Here is a 22,114-nt window from a genome sequence, read left to right as displayed (position 1 = left end):
TGGGTCAAAGTCAAATGCATTGTCCTCAGAAGCTGCAGTTTAAACAGCACCTGTAGTTAAGTCTGAATCCAGTTGCTGTGAAATCACCCAAACTCCTGCAGAGCTCACTAAATTTGAGGTGGATTGCTGCAGACATGGTTTAAAGAAGGTTCACGGTCATAAAATTCAGTATCAGGACTTACAGAGCTGTTTTCACTTACTTGAACTGATTGGATCTCGTCTCAGATCTGTGTGGTTATATACACACTGCTCTTGAGTGACATGTAGGCTGGGACAACTGACTCCTTTATGTTCTTCTATGTCGCAAAGGTCCACCCACACAGAACCTGAAAAGAGGTCTAATGAGCCAGGCTAACTGAAAATATCTGTGCGTGAGTGTTTGCAGAAGGCTTTTAAACCCATCTCCTTTCTTCTAATCCTCACATCCTCTTCACTACTGAAGTAGCTTTACAATCTGATAGCAATTAGAGATGATACCTTTCACCTGGCCTCACCTGCTCATTAGTGTCATGGAAACAGCATGTGGGGGCAGGCATTTGGTTAACCAGAAACTATTTACTTTTAGAGAGGACAAACACATCCTCTCTGGAGGTAATAGAAACGCAGATATCTGGAAAAAAAAAAAAAGATCTTTTACTTTCTTCTTCAAGTGGTCATTGCTAAATAATCTTTTTCTACTTTAATTCTAGCCATGGACAGAAAAAACATGCAAACAATGATGGATAGTTAGGGTTTCAAACTAGCAGGGTAGTATTTATGTTGCAGTGGTGCTTCTGAGATAATGTTTTGATTTGCAAACTGACAGATGCTGGCTGTGGTCTGGAATAATGGGTGGCAAAACAGAATGATGCATGTTTGTTTATCTCAAGATTTCCCATTGCAAAGCACTTCTGGGAAAACTACCTTTTTTCATAACCACAGTCGGATGAGAAGTCAATATTTAGTTTAATGTCTCTGCTTACTACAGTGTTCCAAGGGATGTAGAGTGTAGTGGAGCAAAACGCAGAGATGAAATGGGGAGAAACGTCTTGCCAACTCTGTCAGCAAACCTAACCGCTCTGAAGGTCTGTTAAGCGCTTCACTGTAAAAACAGTTTGCATTGTGTTTAATTGCCTTGGGTTTTCTCCTGTTCTGTTGTATAATATTTTAACTGCCTAAAACCAATGCTGAGACTGTAAATTTAGGGTTTTTCAGAGAGTAAGGCCATACATGGTCAAACCATGAACACCTGGGCAATCACTGTCATGTTACATTATGAACACCGTCATATACATAACATCAATCTTTATGCTCTAACTCCAACCAGCTGCTCCTGATAAAAGTCTGACACTGAGCAAAGGAACAATGTTTTTCTTCAGTCTGAGGCTGCAAAAGAAGAAAATTATGTTGAATTGGAATTTGAATGCTTTGAATACTTTTCGTAAGGCATCGTTTTCTGTTCAGCTAATAGACGTTCAATACAGCTGTGGAATTCTTTGCCTAATAGATGTGATTTACAGCATTACACAAACAGCGTAGTGTTCCTGCCATCATCCTAATTAAGACCACATTCCAGGTCAGAGAAAATCACTAATGAACATCATATGGTATTTGTCTATTATTATATAATCGTACATTTTATTGTAATGTTACTGTTGGTGTTGTATCAAGTAGCCCATAAATCTTGAGTAAGTACACATCTGCTTTATTTGAAATTGAAGCTCCAGTGAACCTCTTAGGAATCTAGATCATTTTGAGATATTGCAGAGATGAAGTACTTTTATAAACCTTTGGAGATTTCCCATAACCAAATATCTTTTAGTAGGATTACCCAAATCTTCACTCAGATGGGTTAGAAGGGGTCAAATTTTAAGTGAAAGCACGATGACTGTAACACGAAAAACATCAGGTGCTGTGATATCAAGTGAGGCATGAAAGCAAGCTTGACTAAAGACGCCTGTGTTTTCTATCAAATTTTTCACTCGGTTGAACAGAGCTGCTAAATGTGTTATTTTTAATGTTGGAGACCTTTAATGCATAAACCACAACAGGTATTACGTAGAGGAGGTTTTTTTTGTCATGTTTCCAGTCGCGTCAGATGTGCCTGACTGTGTGTGTGTGTTGTTCACTTCTGTCCATCTGAGCCTGTCCCCAGTCAACCCTTCCACCACTGGCTGACTGATGTAGCTGTAGCCTAATTTTAGTTTATGAGGTGTGGGACCGCTGGGTGTTACCCTAGCTGCCATTTTAGATGAGGAGGCTGGGAACAGTCTGCCTCACGGGGCTCCTATCTGTCGTAATTATCTCATTGTCAGGGGTTGGACAAGGGGCTCGGACCTCACTCGCTTCCTTCAGCTTCCCTCGGCTCCTCACGTGCGCTCACACGTCCAAGAGCACGGAGGCCCGATATGGGCGCTGCCTTGGCCTTACAGAACCTCGGCATGCCGCACTGCTATTGGACGGATCTCATCCCGCTGAGGAAAATGTTATCTAATGCATACTGTTGAGAGTGGCAAGATCTAGGCTAACATCAGACAGGACTGCACAACCCAATTAGTCCAAATTAGATATGTGATTTGTCCTATCTGAATCGTTTTGGATCCGATTTAGGAAAATACAGCATTTCTTCCAGCTTTGGTTTAGTATTATTAAGCAGTCTAGACTGGGTGCAGTCTATTTACACCAGCCGTCTCTCTGTGGGTTGTGTTGTTGGAGCCCTGCTCGGCCTCAGTTCTTAATCTCCACAGGAAGTGTGCATCTGTGTTTTCAGTCCCTTGACAGGATGTGTGTGTCTGTGTTATGGTCCCCTGGTAGGACGCCGCAGATGGTGGAGGGCTGTGTTTGATGAGGTTTCGTACATCGCTTGAAGTATTGACCTGGCCCGGCTGCTGTGTCTCCTGTAGCTTAGTAGCTGTGAAGTATAGCAGACTACACTTTCAGGTCAGGATCCAAAAATAAGCTAAGCAACTTCGGGTACACTGATTGTGAAATTCTGGGCACGTGCCTGCACAAAATTGATGTGACAAAACAGATAAATATTGGCCGTTGCTGCTGGTGAATGTCATCTTATTTGCCGGCGAATATCGGCCGATACCAGTGTTCGGCTGATATATCGGTGCATCTCTAGAGAAAATAAAAGGAGTAGTAGTTCTAATTTTCTGCCGGGTCTACCCTCTGTGTCACGACTAATTGTACCTTTTAATGAACCTGCACATGGGGTGAGATTAGCTCTTATTAGCTGCTGTATAATTGCGCAGCCTTCGTGAATCGTTCTGTGTTTTCATAAAGACAGCCTACAGACATCTCAAAAGCCTTTATTCATCTGCATTTGTCATGCCGGGGGTGGACTGTAGCCCACCCAGCTAGTAGTTTTTTTGTATCCTCTGTTGATGTTGTCTCTGATCTGTGTTCCCCACATCAAAAGCAGACATCCCCCCCTACCCCGCCGCTGTACTCACCACCCTGTCCCCCGGCCTCTCCAGCCAGCTCCTGTCACACACAGCTGTTTCACTCGTCCATCTCTCCTGCCCACCACTGTTCTGTTTTATCTCTACGCTCCTCACGTCTCTCACCTCCTCGTATGTCTCGCTGCTTTTATTTTCTCTCCCCTCTCTCTCGGATCCGTCTCTCTCTCTCCCGTTCATTTTCCCTGTTCCTTTATCTTTCTCCTCACACTTACTTTCTTTCTCTATTTCTCCGTCTTTCTGTATCAGCCATCCTCTTTGTCATCTCACCCATCAATGTCCAGTTTCCCCCATGTTTATCCCCGGGAGGAAATGAGTGGTTTCTGCATGAAATGTGGAACTTCAATCTCTGCAAAACCTGAGTAATGGCAGGGTGCTTGCTCACACAGATGGATACACACACACACACTCATGCAGGCAGACATTTTCACCAATAAAACTAGTGGTGAAGACATTAACCTTCAGCACACCTATTTTTAGAGACTAAATCACAGCCTCGATGATAGGAAAGTACACGATTGTTGTGATTATGTGTTTTATGGGTTTCTCTGTGTATTAGACAATATGTATGCTGTCTGTAATTATTATGATGAAGGAGACTTAGCACTATAGACTGAAACACACAAAATCGAATCACACCTCAGAGTATTCCCATCATGACTGAATACCGGCTGAGCTCTAAGACTATACATAGTATGTCACGTTCTCAATTTTGCCTGACACATTTGAGGCTGACGTAAGGAGAGCCTATATTTGGTGGTGTCATCAACAATATTACAGTTTCCTGTCAGGGCCCCCCCCCCTCCCTCCCCTCCCTGAGATGAATATCTTGCGTGATGCTACACGTGCAGGTGTGTCACGTGAATCAGGCCTGACTCGCTTTTTGTGTTTGAAGAGGAGAACAGTGCACATCCAGACTGTTTAAGGCCAAGTAAGAGATAAAAGTAGACTTGGTGGAAAATTCCACCCTCCGATACTTTAACCGTCAGATATGCTCCACCTGTGTTCTGCAGGCCCACCCAGGGGTTGTCCTGTGATGATTTGGTACACGTTCCTGCAACCTGTCCTGCCCATTTATACTTCACAACTTCTACTGTACATATTACAATTGCAAGGCTCTGCATTATGGCTGGGTAGGGTTTGTATTCCTTCAAACATGAACTTGTCTTTTTGGGGAAAACATCGCACTGAAATACTGGGAGTCTGAATAAGGCATGTGTTTAAAAACGGCTTGTGCTTGAGATGCAAGATATTTATTAAACCTTCTGCTGTTGCGCTGCCAGTAATCGCATAATCAGGTGATTTAGGAGCCAAGAAAAATTAGATTGTATGACTGCAGTGATTGATTTTGTTTCTACTCTGTAGCCCCTTTATCTTGTCACTTAGTGGCTAATGGCTTAGTAATACATGATAAAAGTGTTTATACAGTATGTCAGAGGAAGAAACTTGGTTCATTATTATATTGCAAATATGGAAATCAACTGCTAAAAGCCAGACTCAGAGTAAAGCATAATTTATTCTGCCTAGATACATCCCTGCAGACCGCAACGACTGTGTTTGGTCTGTGTGGTAGCATCGTGTTTTCTAGCATCTCCTCTGTTGTTTAGAGGGTATTGTGACCTGTAGTTTTCCCAGTAAACACACCACCCTGTTTGGCTGTTTAAGTCATTCCTGACCAGTAGGTTGCTGCTCCTCTTGGGTTACTCATCATCTGGAGTCGCTCTTCGCTGCTGGAGTGTCTCTGGGCTGGAGAGAGCGGACAAGCCGGATATTCGAAGGGCGGGCTGCCTCTCCACGAGCAGCCCGTTGACAAATGCTGCCTTGCTGACATCAAGTAACGGTCAAGCTCAGTGTGTATGGAGAGGCACCCTCACTCTCCATCTGAACATTTTATATTAGCTCCTGTCTCTTTCCTGTTACCCTGTGTTCATTAGTATTCATTCTTTTCGGTGGAAACAAGAATAAGCGTTTATTACTTGTGGTCTGTGGACTTTCCGTATTTTGGGCCAATGGCTGAGATATGAAAGCTTGATAACGTCATTGATGTATCTGCTCTCGCCTTATATGTCAAACATCGTAGTTCTGCTCGTGTTTTTTAACCCAAAATAACCCAATCTTCCTGCATATCAGGTCTATTTACTGGTAAATTAATTTAATATTTCAGCGGAGGATATTTTTGGATGAGCCCCTGGAGGGCCAGGTACAGTAGCTGTGCTCAGTGAATTCAGCATCTCTTTGTGACTACAGGAAAAAGAAGACATATATTGTGTGGTTTTATGTGGCATGGGTTGTGTCCTTGAAACCTCCACAGGCCTTTACACCTGGCTGTTATAGATTTTGTGCTAACACTTTCTCTCTATCTGTCTTTTTCTCCTCTCAGGTTTGTGAGCAGCCATGACAAAGTCCTACGAATTTAACTGGCAGAAGCACCTGCCGGAGTTCATGCAGGAAGGCGCCTCCTTCGACAGGTTTGATGAGGTAAAAATGACACATTTTCTTGGATGCTTGGAGATGCTTTCTTGGCGGTTTTTATAAAGCGTGATAAATAAATAAAAATAGACCAGCGGCGAATGTAAAAATAAACAGCCCCTTAACCTGTTTATGCCAGCTTCGTGATCCATCATGACTTTCTCTGATGAAGTGAACATTTAAGTTTAATATCCTCGATGAGCGAATGAAGGTTTAGCCTGTGATGTAAGCTGTATGAGTTTGTCAATAACCTTGTTGATACTGACATAGGTTATTTGCTCTGTCCCATTATCATCCTTCAACCTTAATGACCATTCCCGGGTCAGTCATTAGCGTGCACTCTCTCTCTCTCTCTCACACACACATATAACATAGCAGAGGCGTCTCCTTTATAACCTAACACGTCATTGTTGTAATCAGAGCTCTGGCTGTAGGCAGGCCACATCGATCAGCCTCATTACGAAGCTTCGGCATGGCGACTGCTTGTCTGCAATGCATCCACTGAGAGTGTGTAAACGTGTTCGAGTCAAGTTAGTTTTTATTTAGACAGCCTGGCATCATGAATCTGCCTCAAGGGGCTTCTTTGTTTTTACATAGACCACTAATAATATTCTCCACTGGTCTATTGATTTATTATAAGTGGAAGTAGAGTTGGGTAGTATGATTGAAATCAGTAGAAAATATGGAATGATAAAGCTGAGACTTTATCAGAGATCCTGAGGTGCTCACAGTGCCACTGTTGTTTGAATGTTTAATACCAGTGTCACAATATTAAAATTGATTATGTGTACATCAGGATGTAAAATACAGTTACAAAGTGCTTTACAGAAGACAAAACGCTATAACATAATGAACTCCAACAGAAAAAAAACAAAATATTAAATTATTTATCACTTACAGCCACGAGAACTGTGTTTCCTGTCTATCCAATGTTAATATAATTAAAGATTTACACAATTATTTACCAATAACATTAGTGTCACCAAATATTCATCTTGCTTTGTGTACATCTATGTATCTGTATGTCTATGACCCTTTGTAAGTCTTCCTGTCTTTTTGCCCACGTTTCCTCTGACTAACTTAATCAGGACACTTAGCTAGGACATTTGCCGAGCAAAGGCAAAGTGTGTCACACACACACGCGCATGCACACACATACACACACACACATATACGCACACACACACCCATTGCACACATTAGGAAATCCCCTCAGTCCTCTCCATTTATGTGGGCATCAGTGGGAGGAGGAGGATCCCTCTTAGGCAAGGGAAGAAAACTTGAAAGCGCGTAGGGAAAAGCATCATCAGAATCCACAGCCATGTCAAAGTGAGCCATGAAACTGGGCCGGCATGCTTCTGAAGAAAGTCCTCAGTGTGTTGCTGCTGTGAATACAAGCCAGGCTCAGGCTGGACGGGGTTAGAACTGGCCTGAATCCTAATAAGGTCGACCTGTGTCAGTCACCTTAAAGGTTAGAATGTAGGATGTCAGCTGGAACGTACCACTTTGCAACTGATGAGTCCTCACTGATATCATACTTTCTTTCATCTGAAGCGGAGGACTGCAGCTAATGATTATTTTCATTATCAATTGATCTGCTAATTAAATTCATGATTAATGCTCATCACGAGCCCAAAATGACGTCTTCAGATTTCTTCTTTTGTCCATGATCATTCCAAAACCTGAAGACATTTACTGTCATAAACAATCACACACAAAGAAAACAGTGAATCCTTACGTTTAAGAAGTTGGAACCAGCAAATGTTTGACATTTTTGCTTGAAAAATGACTGAAATAGTGACAAAAACATATGGTAAATTCCCTCATTCAGTAACAAAGTGGGTTTTTGATTCTTAACTGCTGCCTAGTCGTTATTATGAACATAGGGTAGTAATGTCTTCCACTTACAAAACACTATCTTTCATTCTCTGTGTCTGTATGCAAGTAAGTGAATAGTTACTCTGTTGCCTGGCGAATACAAAGCCTCCAGGGGACATCTGCTTCGATTGAAATGACGTACGCCGAGTCCCCTCACAGACATAGACATGCTCTTTATCAGTCCCTCTCATACATGCACAAACACACACACACACGGGTACAAAAATATACTAAACAGCATGGACATTTTCCACAAAACATTGTACACTCAGTGAAACCCCCACTGAGTGACAGATGGTAGAGACAGGTCATGTGAAGGTGTGTTTTTATATGTGTGTTCCTACGTAGTTTTAAGTCCAATACAATGCTTTAAAGGGTGATTGTGTCTTATTTATAAATGTAATAAGATATTTTGACTACAAATTTTTGTGGTAAGGTTTTTAGTTTCTGCACTGTGTTCTTGTATCTTTCTAATTTTGCCTGTACATCACTTCTTATCTTATTTGTTATCATTGTGCTGTTGTCTTTCGTAACCTTTTGCTTAACTGGAGGAAGCTTTAAATGCTTTATAGATTTCCAATAATTCATCAGTTTTTGTCTTGGGAGTGAGATGTTTTAGATGAGTTTCCCCTCTCTGACAAGTACAGAGGCAGGAAGGTCAGCGGTCAATGAGATCCTCAGTCATCATTCATGCAAACAGCCTAAGGGCTTCCTCTCTCTCTCTGTGTGTGTGTGTGTGTGTGTGTGTGTGTGTGTGTGTGTGTGTGTGTGTGTGTGTGTGTGTGTGTGTGTGTGTGTGTGTGTGTGTGTGTGTGTGTGTGTGTGTGTGTGTGTGTGTGTGTGTGTGTGTGTCTGTGTGTGTGTGTGTGTCTGTGTCTGTGTCTGTGTGTGTGTTTCATTCATTGTCTCACTGATTGGTAATCAATCACTTAAGATCTGACTAATGTTTGGTTTCCATGGAGAGTGAACAGCCTCATATTGACAGGCGGTTGTGGAGGACGACAGAAGGAGGTCAGAATCGTGAGACCCTGAAACAAGAAAACACTCGTTTCTGTCGCTCGCTTGATAATTCATTCTAATTTTATAACTCCTACTCGGCATCAGTTATCAGTTCATAATAGTGGTTTGTTGAAATAGACTGATGGGAAAATACCAAAAAAAAAAAGATCCTTTCCATCCATGAAATAGACTTAACTGGAGAATATAGCTGTACCTGCTTGCTGTTCACATAAAGATTAGAAAATGGTAATACTTTGAAGTTGACTGAGAGGCAACATAAGCCTATTATACGTGCAGTGTGTGGGCATAAAAAAGAAACTTAGGATTGAAGGCATATAAGACATGGCTAAAATAAGAAAATAAGTGAAGTAGAAAGTGAGAGTAATGACTTTGCATTTTTTGCATTATCTATCATTATCTATGGTGTTTAATTCTGTAACTCTTTCACTGCTGAGTACCAGGCGGTCAGAAGAGACAGACGGTGCATTCCAGTACCCACTATGTAGTATTCCAGAAAAAGATTAAGCATGTCCCAATACATAGTATGTCAAGTGCAGTATGCCAAAAATACCAAGATGTCATACTGCATCTGATCGCATTTTTGCAGTGTGCCAGCCAGCATGCTTCTCTTGCTCTTCTGACCCACAATCTGCTGCACAGTGGAAGATACACCACATCGACTGAGCGGGCGAGAGAGCACAGACAGACGACAGCTCATTCAAGCTGCATTCCAGAGTGCAATCCTTGTCTTTCTACTTGAAATTTCACATTATGGACTGTAACAGATGTATGAGCACAAACAAGCACGATGTTATGATGAAGTATATTGTCGCAATCTTAGGCATACTGCGTGCAACAATATGTACTTTGTTGGACAGCTGCAGTGCGTACTCTCACTGTACAGTATATATTGGTTTTTGCTCCAGCTCAGGTGAATTAGTCTACAAACTGATGTTAATGAAAGCGTTGTTATTAATGAGGTATGAAAGCATTTTAGATAAATGAGAGGTTTTCTACGTAGGAGTTATTGTAAAGAAACATTATTTGGTTCTATAATAAAAGTAAAAGAAAAAGTAGGCGACTTGGAACGCAGCTCAAGTAGCAAGACCCTGGATGTGTCATGAGAAATGGATACAGTTTTGGAGGCAGAGACCTGTTCATTCCCGTGAAAGCTGCTCAGTGGTGCATGAAAACAAAAACATTTGACTTCGCAGGTGTGATATTTGATGCATACTAGAAGCTTCTGCCAGCCAAGCTGGGTAACTTCTGGTTTAGCCCCCAGCTAACTTGAATTTGGATAAAATAATTGACTCATCTACACCTTCCATGTGTTCTTGGATTGAATGGATCAAATTCTTAAAGGCAGAACAAGTCATTTCGCGGAGGATGTGACCCTCAAAAAACACTTATCAACCCTTTTCCAGACACATCTTTTGCAATATTAGCTATATGGGGAAAGTCTTTTTGGCCCCTGTGCATCACGTGATGTTGTAATTACACAGTTTGACCACAATGTCAAATTAACTTCAAAGCCTGCCGCTTGTCCTGGGGGCTTGGTCATGTCATGCAGCACTTCTTGTTTACATCCCCCAGCCAACGGCTCATGTTGATCTCGCTTGTTAAATGCTTGAGGGCATGTTTATGGATCAGTGTGTGTGCGTGTGCGTGGATGACTTGGTATGGATATGTGAGAGTGTGTGTTACATCACCTTGATGGTTAGTCATGTGGACTGAAATGAGTTTTTGTGTATGTGTTAAAGTTACGTTAGATCAATAAAGTTAATGCAGACATGGTAACATAAATCTTAAAACACATTTAGATGCTAATTGTTTAAAAGATTGTTGTGATGGACAAAGAGTGAAGGGGACAAAGAAGGGATCTACACACATACACGCACTTCCCCAGGCACTTACGAAAGAATGTACACATGTTGAGTTGGGGCTGGACTACCATAACCAGGGGTCTCCATCCATCCACATCCACCCAGAGATGGTTGGACCTTCAGCTAATTGTTCCTTTGCGTGAGGAGGGACTGAGTGTTCCCATAAACCTTTTAGCTTTACAAGCACAGGCCGTCTGATAGTATAAAACTAGCCTGGTGGATGTCCTTAACGGTCAGGGCTCATTTGGGGCCATCTCTTTCATAGAGTTGGCTTCACTATGTGCAACTGAAGCCTTTGTCAGTTCAAATGCAGATGAAAGAGAGTCAGGCTTTTAACTGCTTTTACAGCAGTCGTACTGTTTCCTAAATGGAAAAAAGGATTGTTCAGTTGTTTTTTATGGTTTTGGATGACATGATATAGCCCAATAAGACGCTGGCTTTGTCCTATTTTTGCATCGTGGAAGCGACATCCTGAAATAATATGTTGTGTGTGTGTGTCACACTGTTCCCTATTGTTTATATTAGAGTTGGAGTGACCCAGCAGCCATCTGCTATTCTATTTTTTCTCTCTTATGTTTTATCCTTCTCAGATGTGCGATTGGAGTGGGATGAAAAAAAAAAACACACACACACACTTTGTCACAGTCATTCATCAGCGCAATCACAGCTTCTAGCAGCTGACTGAATTGAGTCAAAAATGTTTGGGTAAGATAAGGGGCTAATGTTGGTAGATTTTCTGCTCCGACACCCCTGTTGAACTGAATACGGGTTGCTGCATGTCACACCCGAGCTGATATATGGAACATTAGCCTATGTGTGTGCAGTAGCATCACAGTAGCTAATGCACAGCAGTGTTCCAGCCGGACGATGTTTGCATTTAACAGTTCATGGCAATCACATTTATCTCACTCTGTGTTTGCCTTAGTAATAGGTTTCTTCTCCTTTGCACGCGATATGTGTATGAGTGAACATACTGAATGCATTTGCCCATACTTAATGTGTATGTTTTTGTGTGTGTGTGTGTCCTTAGGCCGACAGGTACATCTTAGAAAATGAATTAGAGCTACATCTGTTTGTCTGGTTGTGCAAGCCCCATGTGTGTCAAAGTGGTTGGCTTTTTTATGTCTTCCCACGTCACATAAAACCATGTGATTGATGAAGCCTCTTCTCTTATTAAAAAAATATTTCTCCCCCTCTGCAGGACCCGTATATCTTTGAGCCCAACTGTCAGATGCAGGTGGATGAGTTTGGCTTTTACATCACCTGGAAGAGCGAGGGAAAGGTATGACCTCCACCTCGTCATTTTTCTGTATTTTTATGTCAGGGTTTTTATCTTGCAGTGTTTGCAGAAATACTATTTTTCTGACACAAACCTTCCTTAGTCCCTGGAACCTGTAACACTTTTAGAAAAGCATAGCTTAGTGCACAGAATCATCATCATGACACTGTAAACATGAACTAATGTTCCAAGTGAAATTAATTTTTATTTAAAAGCAGCAGCCTGGGGCTATAACAAGTAGTTGCAGGCGGAGTTACTACACATCAAATAGTCTGGTACTATATGCAAAAATGTCAGCACTGTTTCATTCATTCATTGTCCGTTTTTATTGCTGGATCACAAACCACCATTCAAGGTGCAAACAGCCACCTACTGTATAGGTATTTGTAAATGCTGCTCTTAATAAGTCAACAAAAACAACTTGGTTTCATATAATTAGTTCTATTTACTGGCAAGAATTTCACTCGTACCAATTTATACTACTAATACTAATATACATTTCCCGATATTCGGCCAGTAATGTATTGATTTGATATATATTGTGCATCCCTATGACGTTTAAAACCTTTAGAAATCTCTGCTAATGCAATTAAAGGGACATATGGTTGATTTTGGTGTTAGGCTAGACCTTAGGCCCGACCCTGGATGTGTCATGAGAAATGGATACAGTTTCGGAGGCGGAGACCTGTTCATTCCTGTGAAAGCTGCTCGGTGGTGCATGAAAACAAAAACATTTGACTTTGCAGGTGTGATATTTGATGCCTACTAGAAGCTTCTGCCAGCCAAGCTGGGTAACTTCTAGTTTAGCCCCCAGCTAACTTGGATTTGAATTTGGATAAAATAATTGACTCATCTCAGTCATTTCGTGGGGGCTGTGACGCTCAAAAACATTTATCAACCCTTTTTCAGCCACGTCTTTTACAATATTAGCTATGGGGAAAGTCTTTTTGGCCCCTGTGCATCACGTGATGTTGTAATTACACAATTTGACCACAATGTCAAATTAACTTCAAAGCCTGCCGCTTGTCCTGGGGTCTTGGTCATGTCATGCAGCACTTCTTGTTTACATCCCCCATCTGCAAATGCAATTAAAGGGACACATAATTGATTTTAGTATTAGGCTAGCAACAAATCCCTAATTTTGACCTGGTGATTTTAGTGAATGCCAGTATTGTATTGATAGCCAAAGTCTGCCTGCAGGACTATCCGTTATTAATACCTGTTATACTGTGTGTTGTTGTTGGGGGTTGGATACTCTCCATCTGTCCCTGTCTTCTAAATTAAACTCCAAAATTGAACCAATTGGTGTCACAACAGCTAATCTGACGGCAATAAACAAAGGAGGAACTGTTATAGGTAGAAACTTGATTATGAGAAAGACGTGGTGTTTCTCATGACTTACGTTAATAACTGTCGTCAAACGCACCGCAACCTCGTCAGAGAAATTCTTTCAAACATCACACACAAAATGTTCTGTCTTGTTTGCTTAATCTTTTCCCTCGTCTCTCATTGTCTCTTTGTCACACTCTTCCCTCCACTTCCCTCTCCTCATCTTTCTGTGTATCGCTCCTGCAGGAAGGCCAGGTTCTCGAGTGTTCCCTCATCAACAGTATCCGTGTTGGTGCCGTCCCAAAGGTGAGGCCTCAGAAAAAGACAATTTCCTCACTCTCTGTTTCCACAACGTTCACGCTGTCTGCCCACCCCCGCAGCATTCAGTCTCTTGCTCCCACAGAGACACTCCCGGTACAATCTGATGAGACTGCCACGTCAGGCACGTTACTCATGCTGTAATTAGCCAAGGCTATTCTATCGATCGACTGACTCGATCTGGGACTCTCAGTTGAGCTCTCACTGCTGAGCTTCTCTCTCAACTACCAGATTCACCAAGGGCACTTGCAGAACATAAACATGAAATATTTAACTCATCAATATTTATACAAGCCTGGCTGGGTGTAACTGCAGGTTGTATCTGAAACTTTTTTTCTTTTAGCCCTGGTTTGTGGCCTATGACCCAGAGAGGAATAATGGCAAACTGTGCTTCCAGTCCTATTATGATGGGCTGTCAGACAACCACTGGTTTTAAGGAGTTCACACTTTGGGATCAAGAGCTTACAGGTATAAGACGTTCGGTCTCTGTCTCAAGGACTTTTCCTTATATTTTTTTAAAATAGGTAACTGGGGACTTATTACAGAAATGTCCTTAATATAAAATCCTATCTTATCTCATTTTTTAGGAGTTTTTTGGGGGAGACATATTGGATTTTGGGTATTACAGAAACATTTAGTCAAAAATACAGTCTTATGAAAGGATAGGAATATAGCTATTACAGATCTGTCCTAGCTGAAGTATTCCCTCAGTTAGGAATCCTAAGTTCGGATGGCACAGACCTTGTCCTAAATTCAAAATAACTGCCACTAACTTGGCAGGTCATATAGAAATGACAGTGAAGATGGGGAACGACATGAACACCAAAATATTATGACTGACAGGCTAATCAAAACTCATCAAAACTGCTGGAGAAGCTAACGCTGATGCTAACCTGTCGGAGGAGCTAAGAATAATGTTAGCCAGTTGGAGAAACTAACACTGACATTAGCCTTTTTCAGAAGCTAACACTGATTCTAGCCTGTTGGAGAAGCTGATCTTGTAATATACCAACCAGCAGCATTATTCTGTGTTCTCCGGTAACATGGAGCCAGATACACATAAACACAGAGCTGCATGGTTCCTCTGTACATTAAATATTGATTCATGCAGTTTAGCTTTGACAGTGAGACATTATGTCGTAGTATTTGGCATCATGCAGACCGGATGAATTATAAAAGATGTTATGAGAATACCCTTGTGGATGTGTGCGTGTAATTAGGATGCAAACCTGTCAAGCCGTTAAAAGTCAACAGCCTGACAGGAGACACTCGGGTGTGTACTGTGTGAATAACCATGACTAGGTTGTGTGTGTGTATTGTTGACAGCAGGAGGTGGTCTGTTTGCTAGGTCCTCTGTGTGGACTGTGTGTACATGTGTACGGGCACGTATACAGCTCCTCCTGTTTGTTCAAAGAATCCATACCGCTCTGTAAGAAGCAGACTAAGGACAAGTGATAGCAGGGCTTCTCCTCAGAGGCTAACGTGGTTATACAAGCCCTGAGAGCTGTTTCAGATAATCCAATGAGTGAGAATAGATGAATTGCATCAGAGGCTCACCAGCTTGGGTTTTTTAAATGGCCCAGCCTGTTGCCTGTTAGTGTTAATTGAGTCATATGAAAAAAATACATTACCGTCTTCCATAGTGACGATGGTGGCACACTGAAATGTCATGTCTGGCTGCACTGTGATGGGGACCAATGATTATTCTGCAGAGAATAACTAGGCTAACTGCAGGTCCTTAAATCTCAGAAATGTCATATCTAATGTCTTATAAAGTGCACATTAGTGTTATTAGTAGAATCCTTTTTTTAAGTGTTTTGATATAGATCGTTGTTTTCATTTTGCCCTAAATTGAAGCCGTATACATTTCTAAAACACAATTATGAGTATGAGCTCCATACCTTTTAAGCATATGATGCTGCTTTTCATATTTGTCAATAACTAAAACAAGCTGATGTGATTAAAAGATTATTGGTGGAAAGTATGGGGGGAAAAAGCATGCAAAACCCCATGACCTATTCAGTTTCACCAGTAGATGTAATTTGGACTCATACTGGGATCACTTTTATTTTTCTCTGATCACTAACTTTATTAGCCGGTTGTATCAAGCATGACCTGCATGCAAATTTAATTTAAGATTAAATTGGGGTTATTATAAGTCATTTTGGGTACTCAAGACTTCAATTTCCTATTGTGATTTCTCTTATATTGCTCAATTATATACAGCTCCCTCATTATATGTGCTCTTTCACAGTTCAAATTAGCCTGTTGTTGCTTATTTTTTTATTTTGGTTGTTAATTTGGTCTTACTGACAAAGAAGCATCGAAGACACTAAAGAAAACAAAAAAACTACACATGCACAGTGTTTATTACTGTCCAGTTAACATCCTATGTTCACATTTGAATTCATGGAAGTTACATAATGATACTAGACCGAGGTGTGAACCTCATTGATAGTCATCTCTGCTAACCTTCTCTGACCTTCTTCAGTAAAGTGGTGTCTGAAGTGTTGCTTTTTATACTGTTGAACACATCCAAGTCTGGATTCAATAGAACTCTTGAAGGTGCTACGATTTATTTTGATTTTAGTTTTGTAGTTCCTCCAAGACGGATATCCTGTGCATCCCTCTTAATCTGACATGGCGCCTTAAGTCTCCTATGCATACTTCAGCGTCCTAAGGCTTTTCCACAACAGCAATAAACACTTCAACACCCTTCTAAGCTCCTCTCCCATTGAATTCCCCTGTCACTGATCATTTACTGCAACAATACCGGAGTAGGCGATAAAAACCTCCCTAGATTTTTTTCATTTCTTCTCACTCTCTAAATTTCAGACATTACTTGACATCTGGACAGCACACACCAATTGCTTTAGGATATTTCTCCGCCTGTTTCTTTCTTCATCTCTTTTTGCCTGTCTGCTTTCTATCTTTCTCAGGACCCCAAGATCTTGTCATCATTCGAGGCCATTGGAAAGACAGAGGCAGACTTAGAGGGCTGCATCATCTGCATCTGCAGCGGCACAGACCTGGTCAACCTCAACTTCATGTTCATGGTGGCGGAGAACCCAGACACAGCAAGGGTAGATACATGGGACGCACTGTATTTCCACAGCTTGCTGCTTTGGCACTTCTGACTGGGGATGTGAAATGTCACAATAATACAGATAAAGAGCAGACCTTGAAAATGAGTTTGATGTTTTTCCATACCCAAGTCAGCGCAGTTTTGTATATTTTAAAAACATGTTTTGTTTTTGTTGTTTCGAGGTCAATTTCCCGAACATGTACTCAGAGCAAGGTTGCAAAAATACTTACCCTAGTTGCTCAACACACTCATATCTAAACATTTTCAGTTGTGTTCATACCCCTTTTCAATGACAGAGCAAAAGCAAATTGCCAGGTGAATGGTTCATATGCCAACTCCTACACAAAGCAGATCTGGCCTTGGTTCACTCTGATAAATAGACACATTTTGAATGACTCATTTCTCTCTGTCTCACCCAATCTCTATCTCTCTGTCCCTCCTGCACTTCTGCCTTTGCTGTTATTTTGTGATCCTTTTTGTCTACTCTCTCTCTTCTCTCTCTCTGTCTTTTTTCTTCCCACTCATCAGGGAAAAAGCTCTGTGAAAAATCAGACTGCCTCATTGAGTAGAAAAACACCTCTGCACCTTTCTCTTTATCACTGCCTCTCTCCCTCTTCCTCACTCATCACTTCAGTTTTGTTTGGGGCTCAGACAGATGACCCTCCCTCCCTCTCTCTCTTTTAATCTGCAGACATTATTATTGCTGACCCCTGCTGGCAAACCTCCAAACATTGAACACACCCTCTGTAGCCCAAAATACACAACTGTGTGAGCAGATTAGGTTTCAGTTTTCTGGAGCTGAATTGATCCAGATTTTGAAGAATGACACTACTCAGGTGAACTGAAAAAATGCATTGTCAGTGGTGGCACAATGGAAATGTTTTGAAGAATTTAAGCCAGTGTTGGTTATTATCCAAAGGAGAGTGTTGGCATTATTCTGTATTTTTTATTTTCCACAAATCCTATAAAAAAAAACCAAATCAAATCATCGGCTTCTTAAGTCTTTCAGACTTCCCTGCACTCTGCTTAAAGCCCCCCTTTACAGACTTAAACTTTTTAAAATGAGTCACAAATGTCTATTTTCACATATATAAAAAAAAAGCTAAGTAATTTACTGCAACAGCTGGGCACTGCAGTTTTGATAATACAGTACTCATTTGTTGGGGACTATTTTTAGCTGGAGATTAGTACACATTTGGCATGCTGGTAAGTATTTACAGCAGCAGGATGGTGTGTGTGTGTGTGTGTGTGTGTGTGTGTGTGTGTGGGTTTGACTCAAATAAGCTACAGGGACAGCAACAGTGTGGCTCATTTGTATGTTTTTAATAGATTTTGGACCACAGAGGAATAAGATAATTCAGGCTCCGGCTACACAGCCAATGCTTAATTAAAATTATCAATTCATTTTTGGCTTTGGTCTTTTTATGGAGTTTGTTCAATAATAAGCAATTAAGCAATTAGTTGTCAACTATTAAATTAGTCGCCTGAACTATTTTGATAATGAATTTATAAGTTTGAGTAATTTGTCAGGAAAATAATGTAAAATCCTCTGATTCCAGCTCCTTAAATGTGAATATTTTCAGTTTTTTTACTCCTCTGTGACAGTAAACTGAAAATCACTGGGTTGTGGACAAAACCAGACATTTGAGGTCATCTTCTTGGGCTTTGGGAAACACTAGTCGACATTTTTTACCATTTTCTGACATTTTATAGACCAAACAACTGATCGGTTCATCAAGAAAATAAACAACAATAATTGTTGGATACAGCACTGTTGAATATCAGCAGCCTTTGACCTTGTGACGAAAGTCAGGACGACTGTCTTAGATCACAGGAAGCTTTACAGCAAATAAAACCTGTGGAGACAAAAACAGTCAAAGTTCAGTTTGGTGACAAATCCAGTGCGGCCCAAAGGCTGAGCGGTAAATGAAAGCACGGGGCCAAAGCAAGAAAAGCACTTCGATAACTTAAAGTGAGTGTAAGTTTTCTTACCCTCAGGGCTGTCAATCCAGAATAAATGCCATACACATAGTTTTTGATATGAATTTACGCAGACTTACATCATCCACAATGTTCGTCTATGAACATTGTTAGTCAAAAGAGCCCAACGGCAGTGATGTAACACTACTAGAATGATTTAAAGTCACAGTACACCGCCAGCCCTGATGAAACTATTTTATATACATGTGTCCCCAGAATTCAAGATAACAACCAGGTTCAAACCAGACTGAACACACGTGCCTTGTGCCAGCACAGATCTGTTTTTTGCCACCACGGTGTTGGTGTTTATGCATTTCCCATGAGGGGGTGTTTTCGTGGCGATGGGTGTTTATAAATGATGTTTGCGCTCCAGAGAGCTCACTGCCACAGGGCTGCCAATGATATTCATGCAACAGCCTTGAGCGGGGAGGCCTGATGGCTCAAAACACAAACACACAAAGATGCAGGTACATGCCCTCCTCCCCCACAGTTTAAAACACATTTATTCTTTGTTAATTCTTTCCCCCTCTCCCCCCTTCTCTCTCAAAAGGAATCAAAAATGTTCAGATGATCATCCTCAGAGAGGACTGATGCAGTCAACAGTGATTATTGTGAAGTTGCAAGGTCTCCTCTATTTGTTTACTTGCAGCAGCTCACTCTGTTTATCACTGTGCGTATGTTTTCACATCTGTGTGTGTGTGTGTGTGTGTGTGTGTGTGTGTGTGTGTGTGTGTGTGTGTGTGTGTGTGTGTGTGTGTGTGTGTGTGTGTGTGTGTGTGTGTGTGTGTGTGAGAATTAAGAGGCAATTAATTTGCTGGAGTTTATTTCCCCTAAGACTCTGGCTTTTAAACTCAATGCACACTGGAGAAACCCTCTCAGCTGCTTTGTACTGTATACTGTATGTGGGCTTCGGTTTGGTCAGTGTGTTGAGAGTGCGTGTCCTGAGTGTGTGCGCCTGCTTGTTTGCAGAAATGGATCGAGGGTTTGAGGTCGGTGATTCACAACTTCAAGGCCAACAACGTCTGTCCGATGACCTGCCTCAAGAAACAGTAAGTGCATGCCTTTATTACCTAGATTTTGTGCTCTAAAAGAAATGTATGTCATATAACTTGGCCTTTCTCCAATCTGTGCTTTTCTCTGTGTTTTTATTTCCTTCTCTCGTTTAGTTGGATGAGAACGTGCTTCCTGACCAATGTGAATGGAAAGATTCCTGTTAGAGGGTAAGAGTAATCCGATGGGATATTGAGTCAACCTCATGCCATCCCATTTCACTCCAGTTTGTCTCACTCAACTTTTCTTCTCCTTCTTTTCTTCTCTTTTTCCCTCTTTTATAGCATCACTCGAACATTTGCATCAGGCAAGACAGAGAAGGGGATCTTCCAGTCTTTAAAGGATCTTGGCCTTCCCAGTGGAAAGGTCAGACAGCACTGTAGACTGTATTGGTTAGATGGATCATATATGACACTTTAATATGGAGGTTTAAAACCCTCGTGTTCAGTTTTCTGCTGGTTTTTGGTGAATGGTGAACTGAACGCGAGTGTCGTTAACTTCCCTGAAAGTTAACAGCGCTCACCCACTGTGTTTTGCAGCACCCGGCTAATGTATCTGGCAATTCAGACACAGCTACTGGCATTTTTGGAGCCAGTTCATATGAATATTTGAAGGAGTTTTCAAATATTCAGTCAATCAGTACAGATTCCACTGTATAAAAATCACATTTTTATGCAAATTGTGCCCAGTGGGTGTGAAAAAACAAGTCCAAAAGTCCGCCAAATCAGCAACAATTCTGATAGATAACATTGAGTTGAAGCATCCAATAAGTTGGCGGAAATATCTGCGAGTGAATGATGATCGCAAGAAATCATTAACAAAGCGTGAGACCGCGAGCCAACAGCCGCAATGTTTCAAACAAATGAAGTGATGAATATTTTTGCTTTCTTTTTACCCAGAAGCAATCTAGATTTACAGTGTGTTAGCAGTTAGCTGTGAAGGGTCCTGATTTTGTAAATAAACTACTATCAGAGTTTGGGAGCGTTTGTGTGACCAGAAGTGTGACCTTGCACAACGCTGCTCATGTTAACAAATGGCGTGTTTGTTTATCTTCCACAGAATGACGAGATCGAACCATCAGATTTCACATTTGACATTTTCTACGCGCTCACGCAGAAGATCTGCCCTCGCACAGACATAGAGGAACTCTTCAAGAAGATGTGAGTCGCATCTTCTTATTTTTATATATATATATATAAACCTGCCTGCCCCCTTCTTTGTGATTGTTTCCTTGTTCTTTTTTACCTCAAAATGAATAATAGAAGATCATAAATCCTCCAAATAAACAACTTAACAGAACCCCCCTTGCTTTATATTACATCTGTGTTACCCTGTCCCTAAATAGAACAATGATATCTACTGTTAAAATATTCCCCATGTGTGAGCGACTGCATCTTGTTAGAAATAATCAGGACAAAATATTTCTGCGCCTGCTGCACTAACTATGTCTGGACAGCCTAACCTGCTTCCACAGTTCAGTATTAATTATGAGTGATGATTAACATGTTATTACTAAAAGTGTAACATTTAAGTATGGTCCTCTTTTTTTAAAGACTGCTTTCTAATTTTAACTGACTGTGTGAATGACTGTGAGGGTGTCTTTTTTTTAAGGAGCTTAACACTTTGTTTTTTTTTTTCCTAATTAATTCCTTTGCAGCAATGGGAACAAAACTGATTATTTAACTGTAGACCAGTTAGTCAGCTTTCTGAATGAAGTAAGCTCTTTATCATTCATTAACTTCTCTGTGTATTTTGCTTGCCTGTGCCCCCTCTCTGCGACTCCTCCTCTCCTCACCCTCTCCCCCTATCGTCCCGCTCTGGGTAGAAGTTGCCCTCCAGCCCGGACTGCGCTCATTGAAACTCTTTTAATGAGGCAACCACAAATATTTCACTTCCAGTTCTGCCTGCGAGAGCAACTTCAACCAGTCTCCCCTATTCTGCATTCCCGCCCTCATCCCATTCCCCGTGTTCTCCCTGCCGCGGCTTGCCTTCCCCCGTGTCTGATTGGTGTTGCCATGGCAACGGGAGGGTAGAGGTTTCCGTCCTGTCGCTTCCCGCTCGGCTCATCTCGCTTCCTGCTGTCTGTTTTCTGTGGCCGTGCTTCCCGTGTGGCTGAATACCTGCTCAGTGCATGTGTGCTGCTCCATCACGCTTTGGTTAGATGAATTCCCGCCTGGCTTTGTGAGCGGTCAGTGGCGTTGCAATGATGGTTTGGTGCTGTTGTTTTGTTCGAGTAGAGCTGCTGTGATCCTCTCCAACACGTCCATGCTTTTGAGCAAACACCTCACCACCGCACCCGTTAGTGTGGCTCACAGTTTCATGTGAACATCTTAGAACTTAATCTTGTTTGTCACATCCTGTTCACACCTGAGTGCTCCCTATTCAGGACCACGATAATTCA

General features: G+C 41.5%; 1 protein-coding gene across 1 annotated transcript in view; it reads left to right on the top strand.

Annotated features, from left to right (window-relative positions):
• The window catches only part of LOC141017550 (1-phosphatidylinositol 4,5-bisphosphate phosphodiesterase beta-4-like), a 69,543-nt gene that overhangs the window by 29,240 nt on the left and 18,189 nt on the right, over positions 1-22,114 (top strand). The window contains exons 4-12 of the mRNA XM_073492241.1: positions 5,824-5,921; positions 11,874-11,954; positions 13,527-13,586; positions 16,538-16,681; positions 19,633-19,712; positions 19,830-19,883; positions 19,998-20,079; positions 20,773-20,873; positions 21,371-21,428. Of these exons, the coding sequence (XP_073348342.1) occupies positions 5,838-5,921; positions 11,874-11,954; positions 13,527-13,586; positions 16,538-16,681; positions 19,633-19,712; positions 19,830-19,883; positions 19,998-20,079; positions 20,773-20,873; positions 21,371-21,428 (744 nt within the window). The 5' untranslated portion in view covers positions 5,824-5,837. The remainder of the gene's footprint in view (positions 1-5,823; positions 5,922-11,873; positions 11,955-13,526; positions 13,587-16,537; positions 16,682-19,632; positions 19,713-19,829; positions 19,884-19,997; positions 20,080-20,772; positions 20,874-21,370; positions 21,429-22,114) is intronic.

The sequence above is a fragment of the Pagrus major genome, chromosome 22 (assembly GCF_040436345.1).
Source record: "Pagrus major chromosome 22, Pma_NU_1.0".
Lineage (NCBI taxonomy): Eukaryota > Metazoa > Chordata > Actinopteri > Spariformes > Sparidae > Pagrus > Pagrus major.
Note: the sequence above shows the minus strand (reverse complement) of the source record. Positions and strands in the feature narration are given on the sequence as shown.